Genomic DNA, 14,601 nt, shown 5'->3' with positions numbered 1-14,601 from the left:
TTTGCAAATGAGATAGTCATGTCTGCCAATATCTGTTCTTTTTTTATGTCTGTTGGTTTTTATCTGTGTCTATGTTGTTGTCAGTGACGTACTTCTAATCTTTTTAAATGCCTTTGTGATGTGCTGCAACCCATTTTCCCAAATAAACGAATACTACATCCAAGAAGACTCTTACTGACCGATGACTTCCACATACTGTCCAATCACTGAAGCAGGATCAGGCCCGAGGAAGACGTAAAAGTCAAGGATTCCTCCAATGGTGCGCCAGGTGAGGGCGGGGGCCGGCTGCAGGGCCACATCTGAGGAACAGAGACACTGCTGATTAAAATCTTAATGATCTACGATAAGGGATCCAGGAGAAACTCACATCCATGAAAAAAAAGCAAATAAATAAAATATTTTACACAGGAAATAATGAGTAAATACACATATTTTATATATTTTAGATGTTTAGTAAAAAACAGATGGAAATTGATATAAAGAAAAAATATCTGCAATATAGCATTAAAAGCTAATCTTCAACATTCCTTATTTTTCGGGCTCAAATGAAATCAATGAAGTTTAACTTTGACTTAGTTCACAAATCAATTCCACCTTTCCGTAAGCTTAGTATCTTAAAAATACAGCCTGACCTCCAAATGACTTCTTTGCACCACACTGGGCAGTTTATATTGAATGAAACTCGTGCTTCTGTGACACAGAGGCTTCTGTTTGTATTGCTTCATCCTGTCGCAACACTGGAAGAATCAGCTGCTGATGTGTGTGAGTGCACGTAGTGGAACCTGACTGACCCATGGCGTTGCTGTTCAGCAGGAAGAAGCCGTGTGCGTCCCCCCCCTCCTCCATGGCCAGGTAAAATGGATGAGCTCCATACAGGTTGGTCTGTTCCTATATTAAAGAGCGGAACACAATTATTGAATATTATATAACTACAGATTCAATTTAACTCCCAATGTAACTCCTTAACAGATATTTTTCACGCTTTACCCCTCTTCTTTTATTTTTTATTTTAAAAAAAAAAGTATTAATTATGCATTACTTTTCATTTAATGTATTTATTTAAGTTAACTTATTTTTATTTTTTTGGTTGAGGTTTTGGTTCATTCATACTTTTTGTATCATGTCTATTTCTATATAATTATAATCAGTGCCGATTCTAGAGTGTGGGGGGGGCCCTAGGCAAACATTCACTGGGGGCCCCTCGAACCAGCTTTTCAGCCCCCCGGAGCGGAGCAAGGCAACGAAACTTAAGATAAGAAGCAGCATTTCACGGTGCGCTATGCATGGGGCCGCCTTGAGGGGCGTTTCCCGACATGTTGCAGTAAATTAAAGGGTGTTTCATGTTGTTCAAAAACACATCTTTTTAGAATAGCCTTTTACTAGATCTTTAAAACCCCCACGTGTTGCCATGACTGCCTAAACGTCCCTGTTTTTATTTTGTTTACTTTATTAAATATATATATTTTGTTGTTGTTTGGTTTTAACAATTTTGCACAATGGATGTATAATAAGAACTGGATACAGCGTGGCAGGCGGGGTCTCGTTCTTTCCTATGAAAGCTGCTCATTGGCGCATGAGGACAAAATGGTCCAACTTTTGAGAGAGCGAAACGTCACAGATTACCCGTCATGCCTGGCTGCCAGAGCAGAAGAACCCGTATGTGCGCTCACAGAGCATGCGCCCCTTAAGCCCCACCCCCGGAGCTCCCACTCTCGGCTCAGTAGAAAGAATGGAGACAGAAAATACATCTAGATTCGGCTTTTGGTGCATTTTACAACTTTAAGGACTTAATGATTCTAATAAGGGTTATAAAATAGTTCATACTGGGTACTTTATTTAGTTTTTAAAAAAGTATCCGCTGATTTACAGACGTTTCTTTCCCAATGTTAGTCAATGGGGAAAAGTCTTTCTGGGCCGGGTGACGTCACGGACTGATACGGAAGTTGTAGTATCGCCGTTTGGACACAATGGATATTTTCGTCAGAGTCCGGCGCACTTCCTGGGGGCTTGTTTTACATCTTTTTAGAATAGCTTTTTGCTAGACCTTTAAAACCCCAACTTGTTGCCATGCCGGCCTAAACGTCACTGTTTTTATTTTGTTGTTTACTTTATTAAATATATATTTTGTTGTAGTTTGGTTTGAACCATTTCACTCTGTAGCACTTTGAGTTTTGTTTACTCAAATGAAAAGAGCGCTTAAAAATCAAATTGATTATTATTATCATTATTATAAGTTTATTGATTTGATATCATGTTGAAAACCTAATAAAAGTCCTATCAGTTGAATGTTAATATCTGTGTGCGGCTAAAATGTGTTAACAATTGCATCTCCTTCTCTCCCCCTTTCAACACTGCATCTGAATTAAAGGCACCGTCTTGCCCAAAAACTCAAACTATAAGCAGAAGAGTGACATAAACAGGCCTCTCCTACCGTGGGGGGCACGTCCCTGGCCCACATGGTGAGCGTGTTCCAGTGCACGTCGTGCAGGAAGGAGGATCGATGCTCTCCCAGCCCGTAGATGAACTGACTCTGCAGGGAGGAGGAGAGCTGGAGGAACTGATCCGCGAAGAGGAGAGGAGCCACCGTGGTGTTCAGACTGCAGAGGGAAGAGAGAGTGATATCATGTTAATTATTATTATCTATAGGGCTGGGCAATATAACGATATTTTATGGAGGTCATTATAAATGTTAACGGAGCTTTCTGATATCGTAGAAATGTCCTAACTAACTGATGTCTTTTCTTGGCTTTACAGGCTGTGTAAGAATGCAATAAGTGTATTATTTGCCCACTTAGTCAATACATCCACATTACTGAGAATTATTCTTCAACACTATTCTCATTGTGTAAATATGTTGTGAAAGCATCAATGTTAAAGTTTACATTAACTATTTGTAAGTCAATCATATTTGTTGTTCATCAATTTTACCCTGCTTGAGTTTGTACAGTATAATAATTTAATATATATTTTTGTATTATTGTTTTACACGTTCGAAAAAAAAAAAAAAAATCAACTCAAACCCCACAATATTGTCAAAATATCGATATTGATAGGACAATTTTGATATATGATTTTCTTTATATCATTGAGCCATAATCACTGTTCGATTATTCTTACAATGAAATGTGTTTTATCTTGTATTCAACATACTAATATCAGATTGTGAACATCCTTCTTTCTTATCCTAACGCTTCCTATTTAAGCCCTACAGCACTGCTCCTGTAGATCTCCTCTTCACGATGAGACCAAACGGTTGCTTGGAAATCTCCACGATGTATTCTGGACTGTCTGCTTTCTTCGTGGCAGCGGGAACGGAGATGGGAACCTCGAACCGAGAATTAGCCGGGTCGGTAATCTAGATTGCGAAACATGAGAAAAATAAAGATGGTTATGTAACGGTGTGAAACAAAAATGATATCAACTGACCTATTCCAGTTTATGACAGCTTTATCTCCACCTGCTGTAATCAAAGGATTGGCATTGATCTCATTGGACAATAAATGCCATTTCTCAGAGGCCATATCTTCCCTTTCCTGTTGTGTGTTACATACTGTAGGTTTTTGTGGATTTCAATGGTCTAAAGTTACACACACACCCCCCCCCCCCTCCCGTGAAAGCGCTCCGTTCGGCTCCTTTGTGTTACTACTTGATCATCACAATTTACACTCGCACTTTATTGGATACACTCCCAACCATTGCACGTGGATAGGCCTAAGGGGCGGGACATCTCTAAGCTGTTGACCAATCACAACAGAGCCGGCCAGCTAACCAATCAGAGCAGACTGGGCTCTGGTTTCAGACCGAGGGTGAAAAGAGGTTCTGCAGCACAGGCAGTATGAGAAAAATAAAGAGCTTTTTGAACATTAAAGCGTGGAGACATGTCACAGGAGAGACACTAAATACAAATATGAACCTGACAATGAACAGATAATGTCCTCTTTAAGTTCCTGTACAAAAACTGCAAGTGCATGCTGAGTAACTTGTACAAATACGACTGAACGCTCACTCCCGCACCCACTCACCCTGACTCGTAGTCTTGAGTCCGTCTCGTGTCGTATCTCCACCTCTAGAGTGAGGATGTCCGCAGGGTAGTAGGTCTTCACCTCCCGTACGAGCGTCCCTTTTTGTCCCAGCGATGTGTCATTCATCGACACAAGCGAGTATGAAGGGAAGTCCTCGGGGTAGAAACACCACGGGATGCCGTTCCTCCCTGATGGGCGGGATGCAGAGGAGGAGGGAGAGGATGCTGGGATGAAGCAACAGTTCCTCGCCTCACACAGCTCTCGGGTCACAACCACCCCTCTCTCTGGGTAGCAGTCGAACCTCCACGCCTCGGGGATTAAGCTGCAGGCCTCGCGGCGGGAAACGGCTGCTGCAGTGTCGTTTACTCCCGTTTCTACTCGAGAGTCTGGAGCGTGTCCAGAGGCCGGTGACGGACGTCTGTACGGCTGGGTGCTGGAGGGACGGTGCAGCCAGAACATGGTGCCCAGCACCCAGCCTCCACAGAGCAGCAGCAGCAGGCAGCCGATCACCAGCAGCGCCGTGGTGCCGGAGCAGCCACGGCGCCGAGGGAGCAGCGACGCTTCCTCTGGCTCACGCACCTAAACACACAACAAGGGAAATAAACAGGAAGCACAGTCAGAGAAGAAACCAAGAGGAACACAATCAAATACTTTACACTGTAGGAAAAACATCTGATTCCTTTCCAGGTATGGGGAAACTATCCTATACCTGAGCTCTGTTAAGTGCCCCGACAAACATTCCTGTTGTCATCTTGCAATATACTCATTTATATAAATAGTTATCACCGCAATAAACCGTATTTAATTTTGTCTTCATTTACATTATTTAATTTCATATTCTATTGACATGTATAGACTTTTTGCACTACTTTTTATTTTGTATTTTTGTATTTTATTATATATATAGTTGCATTGTTGGAGGAGCTCAGGTCAGAAGAATTTCATGGCCATTTCTACACTGTAGCTGCTGAGCATATGATGATAAAACCTTTGAATCTTACATATATTTTAGTATTTTTCAAGAGTGTATAAAACAGGCAGCAACAGCAGTGTGGTATAGACTCAAAACACAAACAACATGTGGGACAATCTAAAATGGGATATTGGAAAAACAAAAAGGAAATAAAATAATCAAAACTGGAAAAAGCACCAAATGGCAACCATTCAACAAATGTATACTAATAATAATGGCTGATCCTTCTCAGTATGGATACCCAACAGTGAGGTTTTTTTTATTTAGTTAATTATGAAATACATATTTTGAGCGTCACAGACCCAAATTATGCAGAAATTCTTCTCGTTTACAGGCGGAAAAAAACAATCCTAAAGCAGCCTAAAGTGCAACTTAAAAACATTTTCAAAGACAACAGGTCGAACCTGGATACACTTTTATCAGCTCTCCATTGATTTACTGGAAAACATCTTCTTGAACAATAACAGAAAAAAACTATGGCTGTGAGCTCTGGTTTGTTTTTATAAAATCATTAATTATTTTCTTGATCAATCACTTATTTGTTCTCAAAATTGAAAATAATTGTGAAAAATTCAATGTACAACTTCTTTAAAGGTCCCCCAAGGTCTACTAAAATAAATGTATATTGTGCAATATTCCAAACGCACATTTGTTTCTCATACAGCATCTCTGTATAGTATGTGTATTCACTCTCTGTCCTACACGGCTTGTTGGAGCTCCTGCCCCCCCCCCTCCCTGTGAGCCCAGTGGCCGTCTGTGAGACAGCGAGACACAGCGAAACCCAGCCCGAACACACACACACACACCCGCAGCCTGGCTGGGAGTTTGTGTGTGTGCTCAGGCTGAGTTCCGCGGTGTCTAGGTGTCTCGCTGTCTCGCCGACCCCACACCAGTGAGCCGGCTCACAGTGTCCCTCTCCTCGCAGCAGCGAGCCTCGCAACGTCCCGCCGAGTGTGTGTGTGTGTGAGGAAGTCCGCGGATTGGCCCAAAACGTAACGGCTCCGCGGAAATAACGTCACTATACCCAAATACGTCACTATAACCAAGAAGTAAACAATGGAAAAAGAGAAATCCCCAACGAGGCGTTCTGGGGCAGCATGGACGGGTCTTTACTGTGTTAAAGTTTTACTCGCTACAGGGTGTACTTTGAGGGTTTGTGACTCTGCAGACCGTTTACATGCAGAAAAAGCTCCATAACACACAAGGGGACGGGTAATAACTAGAAAAGCATGACATGGGACCTTTAAAGCCAAGCTTGTTGTCTCAAATGTCCTGTTTTCTTCAGCTAACAGTCCAAAACCAACAAACATTTAGTTCCTATCAATTAGGTCAAAGAAAAGCAGCAAATTCTCACAATTGAGAAGCTGAAAGTAGGAAAGGACATTCAGCGTTTAGGAAGATAAAACTATCTCAAATAATGAGAGCATTGCATGTAGTATGTCAAATATGCCACAAAAAATTAGCCGCCAGAAGAAAGAGCAGGACGTTTCTGCAGAAAGGATTTAAATCACAGAAAGGAACCAATCATTTGCACTTTAAAAAAAACTGTGTGCCGTGTGTTGGAGGCAGAGGAAGAAGTAGAAATAAACTCACTGGATGTTCTTCCCGGACCGGCTCTTCGGACAGAACGGCACTGGAAAACTGCACATCTTCAGGGTTCAGCAGCTTGTACGACACCATCCTGAGAGTGTGTGTTAGTCAAAGTGAGCGCCTGAACACATGAGAGGCAGAAAGAGAGCGAGAGAGCAGATCAAAGGTCAGTCAAATGGCCAGAATCATTTCCTGCTGTTTGGATTTCAGGGAAGTGAAAATTAGTGTTGCTTTGATTTGATGGTTTCATTTTGATGGTTTCATTTTAATACTCAACTACATATATTTCATGCCTTTAGTTACTTTGAAGATTTGGATTATTATGTGAAATATAATCAACTACTATACTATAATCAGACTTTATTTCCACATGGAGTAAATTCACCAGCTACCCTGCAGTATACAAAGTCATACAAACTAGCCGCACCTTTACCAGCTTTGATAACACTTTAATGATCAATAATTATAAAACAAATCATATATATTATTCTGAAATGGACCAATCTGCATAGTGAGTACTTTTATTTTTGGAACTTTAAGCACATTTTTATGCTAATACTTTTGTACAAGATCTGAGTACTTCTTCCACCTCTGGTTGTTGTTATGTAACATTCAGGTACGAAGAGGCCCACACTGATATGGCCTGTTGCACATTATGTTCAACATGATGTGGCTAACTTTAGCTACACAGAAAAAACATGTGAATGTCAAAGTTCACCAGGGAGACATTTGATCACTTAATAAAAAGCTGTTACTGCTGACACAATATCATAGTTACAAGAAGCCGTTAATGTTTGACCGTTAGTCGCCCTAGACGTTGTTGTAGCAACGGTTATTAGCATTAGCTAACTTTAACAGCTGTGTAACTTTAGCTAACGTGAGCTGACAAGGGCATTAACATCAGACACGCTTACCTGGATATTATTAGACTTAGAGACGGAAAATATGCAGCACACGGAGGAAAATGTTACCTTTAAATACATGTATCGTTAGCTAAATAATCCGTAGCGTTGCTAACCTTCTTCTGCCGCATGATGTGCGTCTGTTTATCTTCATGTCCCGTTCAATGCACCTCGTAATTTACGGAACTTCCGTTTGAAGAACCCTTTACTATCTCCATGTTGGACTCTCCGAAAGTACATTTAACTCCAAAGATCATGTTATTCTTATGTCGTCATCGTTATGCTATATAGAGAGTACTAATGTATGATTGGTCTTGTTTGCTTATCGTTTTGATTTTAAATCAGGTGTCCCCTAGCCACACTTCAGGGGAAGCTCATGTTTTGTGAAAGCCTGCAAAGCAACATTAAAATGTGAGTAGCTTTTGGGAACAAGTATGGTCAAATGTATCATTGCTCCAAACATATGTGTTTAAAGTGTTTCATATAGCCTGGCAAAATTCAATGTAGACTACCTATTTCTGGCATGTTTTTGGCTCTGTTTTATAAAACCATGTAATATGAACTGACTAGTTTTGCTGTATCTATATGTTGTAACTAACTCTCACACAAAATACATATACCTTGTTCATGTGCCCCCAGTATGTCTTCGTTCTCATTTCTGCAGATGTCAGCGTGGGTTCAGGCAAATACACTACAATGGGGGTCAAACATCAATTACTTAATTTCACAGATGACTTTTTCTCTGGGAGAAACTACCTGACCTCCAGCAGAAAAGGGACTAGCTTAAGATGAGTTGAAACCAGGTAAGATTGGTTGAAACAATGTATTACTTTAGTTAGAAAAATACCTAGAGTAAACAGTTCGGCTTAATACTAATGCTAGCACTACCTTTGCAGTACACCTTTGAATAGAATACAAGAGCATTTCTACTATTTGATATATTAAATATGAAGGACTTGTTGTAGGCATATTTGTATCTCTATTACATAAACTCCTCCAGTCAGAAATATGCAAACAAAACAGCCTTTAGTACTTTTATTCTTCAGTATAACATGTCCAATACAGTTAGACAGAGGCAGCACCGGGCAACATTTACCATCGACATGGTTTGAAGTTATACCCTTCTGTTTCACAGCCTTATAGGATGACTCTCTTTTTCACAATAGTTACTTACTTGGCCTTAAGACTTTCCCAAACCAGGTGAACCTGACTCATAACGTGGTTGTTGAGTAGCATAAACAGAGACACAGATAAATCAACAATAAGGCAAAAATGGTTTTGGCAAACAATCAGATGAACATTATAATCTCACTGCTTCATTTACATTTTTTTTATATTTTGGTAGCTCATAATCAAAGAACGAATTCCAGTTTCACCTGATTCGTAGACTGCTCATTGGCCTTGGTAACGTCTGATGCAAAAACAAAATTACTCTTTAATCCAATTACCACACACATCATTATTTTGAATGGCAAGTACTGCATGGAAAGATTTGAAATCACAGACCTTAAATTTGATTTTTGAACTACAATAAATACTCTAAATGGAGTGATATTTTGACGCAACTAACATAGGTGAGTGTGATAAAAGCGAGTAAATACGTCCACTAAAATGTATCATCTGAACAGTTTCCAAGATTTCTACGGAAGTGTTTGTAGTAAATATTAGTTTGGTCAGTTTGTCTGTAGTTAGTTGCTGAACACCACCTGACAAGTGTGTGTTGGAGTTAAATATTTTAGCTTTTTATGTGAAAGTTCAACTTACTTTCCCTTCTTTCCGCTCATGTTTCCCTGCCTTAAATCGTTGTATAATCACACTACTACTGGTACATATCTCTATGGTTTATATAAATACATTATCAGTCATTTTTGTCCGCTAAACACATATTAATTGGGGAGTTGTCGTCACTCTGTGATAAGTCCTCGTTCTTCCCACTGAACGCAGAGTCCTCCTCGGTGTGTGTCTGCTGGTGTTTGCGCTTGTGGAGGCGGAGGCTTTGCGAGCGGCTGAATCCTCTCCCGCAGACGTCGCAGCCGTACGGCCGCTCCCCCGTGTGGAGCCTGAAATGGTTCTTGAGGCTCGACGCTCTCGTGAAACTCTTTTCACACTGGGGACAGTCAAACTTCTCCCCAAAGTGGATCTTCTCGTGTTCCCTCAGGCGTCCCGACTGGTTGAAGCTGCGCTCGCAGACGGAGCAGTGGTACGGCCGCTCCCCGGTGTGTGTGAGCCGGTGGCGGTTCATCGCTCCCGAGTGGGCGAAGCTCTTCCCGCAGTCGGGGCAGGAGAACGGTTTCTCTCCCGTGTGGACCTTCAGGTGACCTTTGAGCTGACCTTTCTGGGTGAACTGCTTCCCACACAGAGAGCATTGGTAAGGTTTCTCTCCAGAGTGAATGCGCATGTGGATCTGGAGAGCGGACATCTTGTAACAGTCTCTGCCGCAGAGCCCGCAGCAGAACGAGCTCTTCGTCAGATCGTCACCCTGTTCCTGCCCCGGGGAGCCAGGAGGACTTTCCCCACCGCTGTCTGAGTCATGTTCAGGATCCTCTCCAGACACTGTGGAAACAGAAATGACGAGTTAAAAAAAGCCAAGATTTAAGAAAATAACTTATTTGAACCTTGTGGATGGTAAGACACGGCTCCCAACAACATGACACGAGATTGAAAAGAGATAGATGAAAACAAATGATCCACTTAGTAGCCTTCAACTCATTTGTGTGAATTCAAGTCCAGTCAAGTAGGGAAGTGCATGTAAGTTTATGTAAGGGCAAATAAAGCAGCACCAAATGTCTCGACCCACCTAGGACAGGCGGCTCAAAAGCTGCAGTGATTGGTGGATCGGCAGAAAAATAATTTGCAATAAAATGCAGTTTTCCGCCTCTCAATTATGAGGATTTTCTTATTCTTCTATTTGATATCATATAAGACAAAGACAAAACGATTTGGACTTAAAAAAACAACACATTTTAAGACACCATCTTAGTGAATAGAATTGTTTATGTATTTTCGGACATTATATAGTAAAGTTTTAGGAAAGAATGCTGCATCTCTCATTTATTATACTGCTTTCTTAAAGGGTAAAAGTTAAACAAAAGTTAAACAGAACAATGCTGGATTTTCATCTTAGGAGTGTTCCACTGATATAAAATAGAAATAAAAGGTTTATTACAGAAGATGCAAGGTTACACAGTTTAGTAATACCCTAAAGGAATATTTGTATGTTTATGTTTTTCATAGTCAAAATATTCATAGGTGGTCAAATGGTTTAGAAATGAAGGAGCCTTAAGAAGAAATATAAAATCAACACTAACCACAAGTGCAGGGTTCTCATTTTCAAACCAGTCAGAGACAGCAAAGAGTCAGTCAGAGTGAACTGAAAGAAGACACAGTCCACTTTCTATCACTTCTTCTTAGAAACCACCTTTTGGTAGTGAGACAAACACAGTATAAAAACAGCTTATAAAAAGCGAATTCTCCAGACCAAAGCCAAGGATGTATTTGAACTCAGAATTAAGTTGCAGGGAATGATCCTGCCAAATAAAATATTGGCAAAAAATGAGAAGCCTGCTACTTAGCTAGCTTAATCTAAAATAAATTACATTTTTCCTATCCTTTCCAAAATAACCATTTAAACTCCTTAACACTTTTTTAAACCAACCGACTCTGTGATGACAGGTTTGTGTGTGACAGAAATCTTTAAAGAAAATCACTTGGACATTGGACACTACATTTCATACTAACAGTGGCCGTTTCTCAATCTCGAGGAAACTGGCTTCCAAGCCAATATTTCAAGCATACTACGTCATCGAGTGCCGCCGAAGGACTGTTCCAATCTCCAGCATATGGAATTCCACCGAGGCCGCGTCCTTGGTTTGGGGGTAATTTCGAGGCTGCACATGGGTCCTTAAAATCCCCATAATGCTTTGCGCACGGACCAATTTCCCCAAATCTGTGGCGGAAAATGTAAGGCGGGGCCTCTCATATGACGCACACCTGCACACTTGCTAGCCTGTTCCACTCTTCGTTTTCCGAATGCCAGGAAGGATTCTTGCCCAGCTTCTGAAGGAAGTGACTTGGAAGACATGTGCTACCAAGCAAGCATCCTCGCGATTGAGAAACGGCCAGTGTTTCCAGCATAACCCAGATGAGTGTGGATGCAGACTCAGCATCAAAGAACAAAGGGTAAAAAGAGAAAAGGGTGGGCTGAATTCAGTCAGGGAAAACACATATTAATCCAATTCATTTACTAGAACAAGGTCCCAGTCAAATGAATTAAAGACAAGGGGTGTTTCTCAATGTTGAGGAAGGCTGCTCCAGAGCCACTATTTCAAGGATGCACATGTGTATCCTCCGCGGTCTTAAAATCCCCACAATGCTTTGCGCATGGACCAATTTCCAAAATCTTTGGCGGAAATCGCGCTCCATTTAAGGTGGGGCCTCGCATATGACGCACACCTGTTAGCCTGTTCCACCATTCTTCGTTTTCCGAGGCTAGGAAGGATTCTTGCCTCGCTTCTGAAGGACCTGACCCGGAGGGACATGTCCTACCAAGGAAGCGTGCTCGACATTGAGAAACACCCAAGGTCTTAGCTATTTAAATTGAAATCCACTTAATTCCCTTACTGTTAACAAGTTCCTCTGCTTCCTCCTTTACTGTTATCCTAATTTCAGCGTTGGTTTCCGGACGCTGCTCCTCAGTTTCCTCCTGCATGGTGCAATCCTCACTGCTAGAAAGCTGCTCAGGAGCTTCTTCTAAAAACACAAGAGAACACCTAAATGTTAAAACCATCAACATTGTAATAATTAAAGTGTTTAGTGTTTTGATTGTGGTATCAAAATAGCTATTTGGAGAGAAAAAGTGGAAACGTTGTGACAGAGAAATATACTGCTGTCCTTACTATTTAGTGGGTCCTTCTCTCCCCTCCTGCTTTCCCTCAGGGAGTGACAGGGGAATCAGGTGTGCATTGGATACAGGTGAGGGAAAGGGGGCGGGCCCAAAGGGAGAGGGAATTGTTTGTTGAGGGGGGAAATAAAAGGTTTTGGTGGAGGAGGTTGGGGATACTATAGGGCTGCCTTAGGAGCTGACACCCAAAGAGCTCGAGGACCAGCATCGACTCATCACAAGCCCAGAGAGATTACAAATATTATTTCCCTTTTTCGGCTGCCAGAGTCCCTTCTTTTTGGAGATTTTCAGTGTTTTCGGTTGAATTGGATTAACTTTTTGTGGAGAAACTTTGGACTTATTAGGGCCCGAGCACGTAGCGCTAGGACCCAACAGCGTCCTAGCGCTACGTGCGAGGAACCTATTGTTATTATTTTTGCTTTCGTTGGGATTATTCAGCCATATCAAGAAGACTGCATTCTAAATTGGACATTGCCAGAGAATTACTCCAGTTTAATTGTTGTTTGTACTTTTGTTGGAGGTGTTGAATGTGTTTGGGCTAATGAAACTACTTTTGAGATGCCAGACTGACCAGTGCATTCAGGTACCTTCATGCAATCACATGATTATCTAATCAAGACATCTCTTGTTTGGGAATGTCAAAAAGTGGCACTGGATGTTAATCCTGTCTATGTGTAATGATTGAATGCAAAACTGAACTTAAAGGTAGGGTGGGTAAGAATGGAGAAACCAGCTCGAGTGCGCTAGAATTTGAAAGTACACAACAGGAAAAAATCTAAATGTATTTATTGTCAAAGCATTTAATATATTCATTGCTATCGGGATGTTAAGAGCATCCCATGGAATATAACAAAAAGTGTTTCTGAAGTGAATTACCTATTACCTTTAAATACAGATGGTCAGAGTAAATGTCTTGTTTGCTTTAAAACGTAACACTTAATATTAAATACTTACTTATAAAATTGCACACCAAGGCACTGATCAATGGCTTGAAAGTAGGAAAAAGGTTTGTATTTCATTCTGAGGATGTTTGAGACCTCAGGCATCTTTAAGATAAACAATGATAGTGAGAGAAATGTGTAATCTCATGTTTATGTACCACACAAAGGTTCCTCCTCTTCCTCCTCCTTCACTATTACATTCATATGCGGACTAGCGGACCTGTCCTCTGGTCGGTCTTCTGGTTCTCGCAGTTTAGTTTCACGAGGAGCTGCTTTGTCACAGGTTAGATCCTCTGAGGCGCGCGGCTCACCTGCACTGGGCGAACTCTGACTGTCAGCCACCTGTAAAGACAATTTAATAAGAACAGAGGCAACATAATGTTAGGAGTAAAGCTGCATAATTAAGGGGTTATTTCATCGAAATCTCAAAATGGATTCGTGTAATAATAAAATTGCAGAGAGCATAATATTTGTTAAAGACTACGGCCCGTCCACACACAGGCATGAAAAAAATCTTTCAAAGCTTCGCCCATTCACTTGAATGGGGTGACGTAGAAGATTTGTAATCTTCGCCGAACTGCATTGTGGGGAGCGGAGCATGGCTTTGCGAGCATCAAAAATTGAGCAATGTTCAACTTGATGCTTTCGAAGCTGGCATCAGCCAATCAAATCCCGTTTATGCAAATCCCGCCAGTGCAAGCGCTAGCCAATCAAACCGCGTGCAAGCTGGGAGAGCCAGACCGCAGTTCATTTCCTCATATTCCAAACGAGAAATTACGGTAGCAAATCACCCGGTTCTTTACGACCAGAACTATTTACCGGGATACAAACCGGAGGAACCAGGCATGGAGGGAGGTGGCAGAGACAGTGGGTGAAACTGGTAGGTTTTCGCCTGTTTGGGGAGTTTATATCCAGTTTACTTCGTTTTAGCATTGCTATTGCTTTGTATGTCGGGGGCGGGAGATTCATGTGATTGGTTGTTTGTCGCGTTGCTCGCAAAAAATCGCCAAGCTTCAGACACGCCCAGCATCAAGATTTTTCAAGATTTTTTTCATGCCTGTGTCCACACTACAGCTTCGACAGCTTCAAAAACGGTTCCAACGCGTCTGCCCATTCACTTTGAATGGGGTGACGTCACGTTGCCCCGCTTTTCGCCGAACTGAATTGTGGGTAGCATAGCGGTCTGTCTCCGCCGTCTCCGGCTGCAGAAGTTGAACAATGTTCAACTTCTGCAGCCGGAGATGCCGGAGTAGCCAGCGCCAGCCAATCAAAT

At 41.6% G+C, this 14,601-nt stretch overlaps 2 protein-coding genes across 5 annotated transcripts in view; both read right to left on the bottom strand.

Annotated features, from left to right (window-relative positions):
• gaa2 (alpha glucosidase 2) overlaps positions 1-7,649 on the bottom strand; it is a 17,204-nt gene extending 9,555 nt beyond the window's left edge. The window contains exons 1-7 of one of the 3 annotated variants that reach the window (XM_010776240.1): positions 7,604-7,649; positions 6,589-6,706; positions 4,023-4,601; positions 3,210-3,355; positions 2,432-2,597; positions 792-888; positions 180-299 (exon numbers count right to left, since the gene is read on the bottom strand). In XM_010776240.1, the coding sequence (XP_010774542.1) occupies positions 180-299; positions 792-888; positions 2,432-2,597; positions 3,210-3,355; positions 4,023-4,601; positions 6,589-6,675 (1,195 nt within the window). In that variant the 5' untranslated portion in view covers positions 6,676-6,706; positions 7,604-7,649. Of the gene's footprint in view, positions 1-179; positions 300-791; positions 889-2,431; positions 2,598-3,209; positions 3,356-4,022; positions 4,602-6,588; positions 6,707-7,499 lie in introns of all 3 variants that reach the window. The other 2 variants (XM_010776239.1, XM_010776238.1) reach the window with 2 other exon arrangements.
• Positions 7,650-8,513: 864 nt separating this feature from the next.
• The window catches only part of LOC104949821 (zinc finger protein 250-like), a 10,999-nt gene continuing 4,911 nt past the window's right edge, over positions 8,514-14,601 (bottom strand). For both annotated transcript variants that reach the window (XM_010776236.1, XM_010776237.1), the window contains exons 4-6: positions 13,487-13,670; positions 12,108-12,236; positions 8,514-10,040 (exon numbers count right to left, since the gene is read on the bottom strand). In XM_010776236.1, coding sequence (XP_010774538.1) covers positions 9,346-10,040; positions 12,108-12,236; positions 13,487-13,670 — 1,008 coding nt within the window. In that variant the 3' untranslated portion in view covers positions 8,514-9,345. The remainder of the gene's footprint in view (positions 10,041-12,107; positions 12,237-13,486; positions 13,671-14,601) is intronic.

Source organism: Notothenia coriiceps, unplaced genomic scaffold (genome assembly GCF_000735185.1).
Source record: "Notothenia coriiceps isolate Sejong01 unplaced genomic scaffold, NC01 NC01_scaffold00016822, whole genome shotgun sequence".
NCBI classification, from domain to species: Eukaryota; Metazoa; Chordata; class Actinopteri; order Perciformes; family Nototheniidae; genus Notothenia; species Notothenia coriiceps.
The sequence above is the reverse complement of the archived record's forward strand: the minus strand, read 5'-3'. Positions and strand labels throughout refer to the sequence as shown.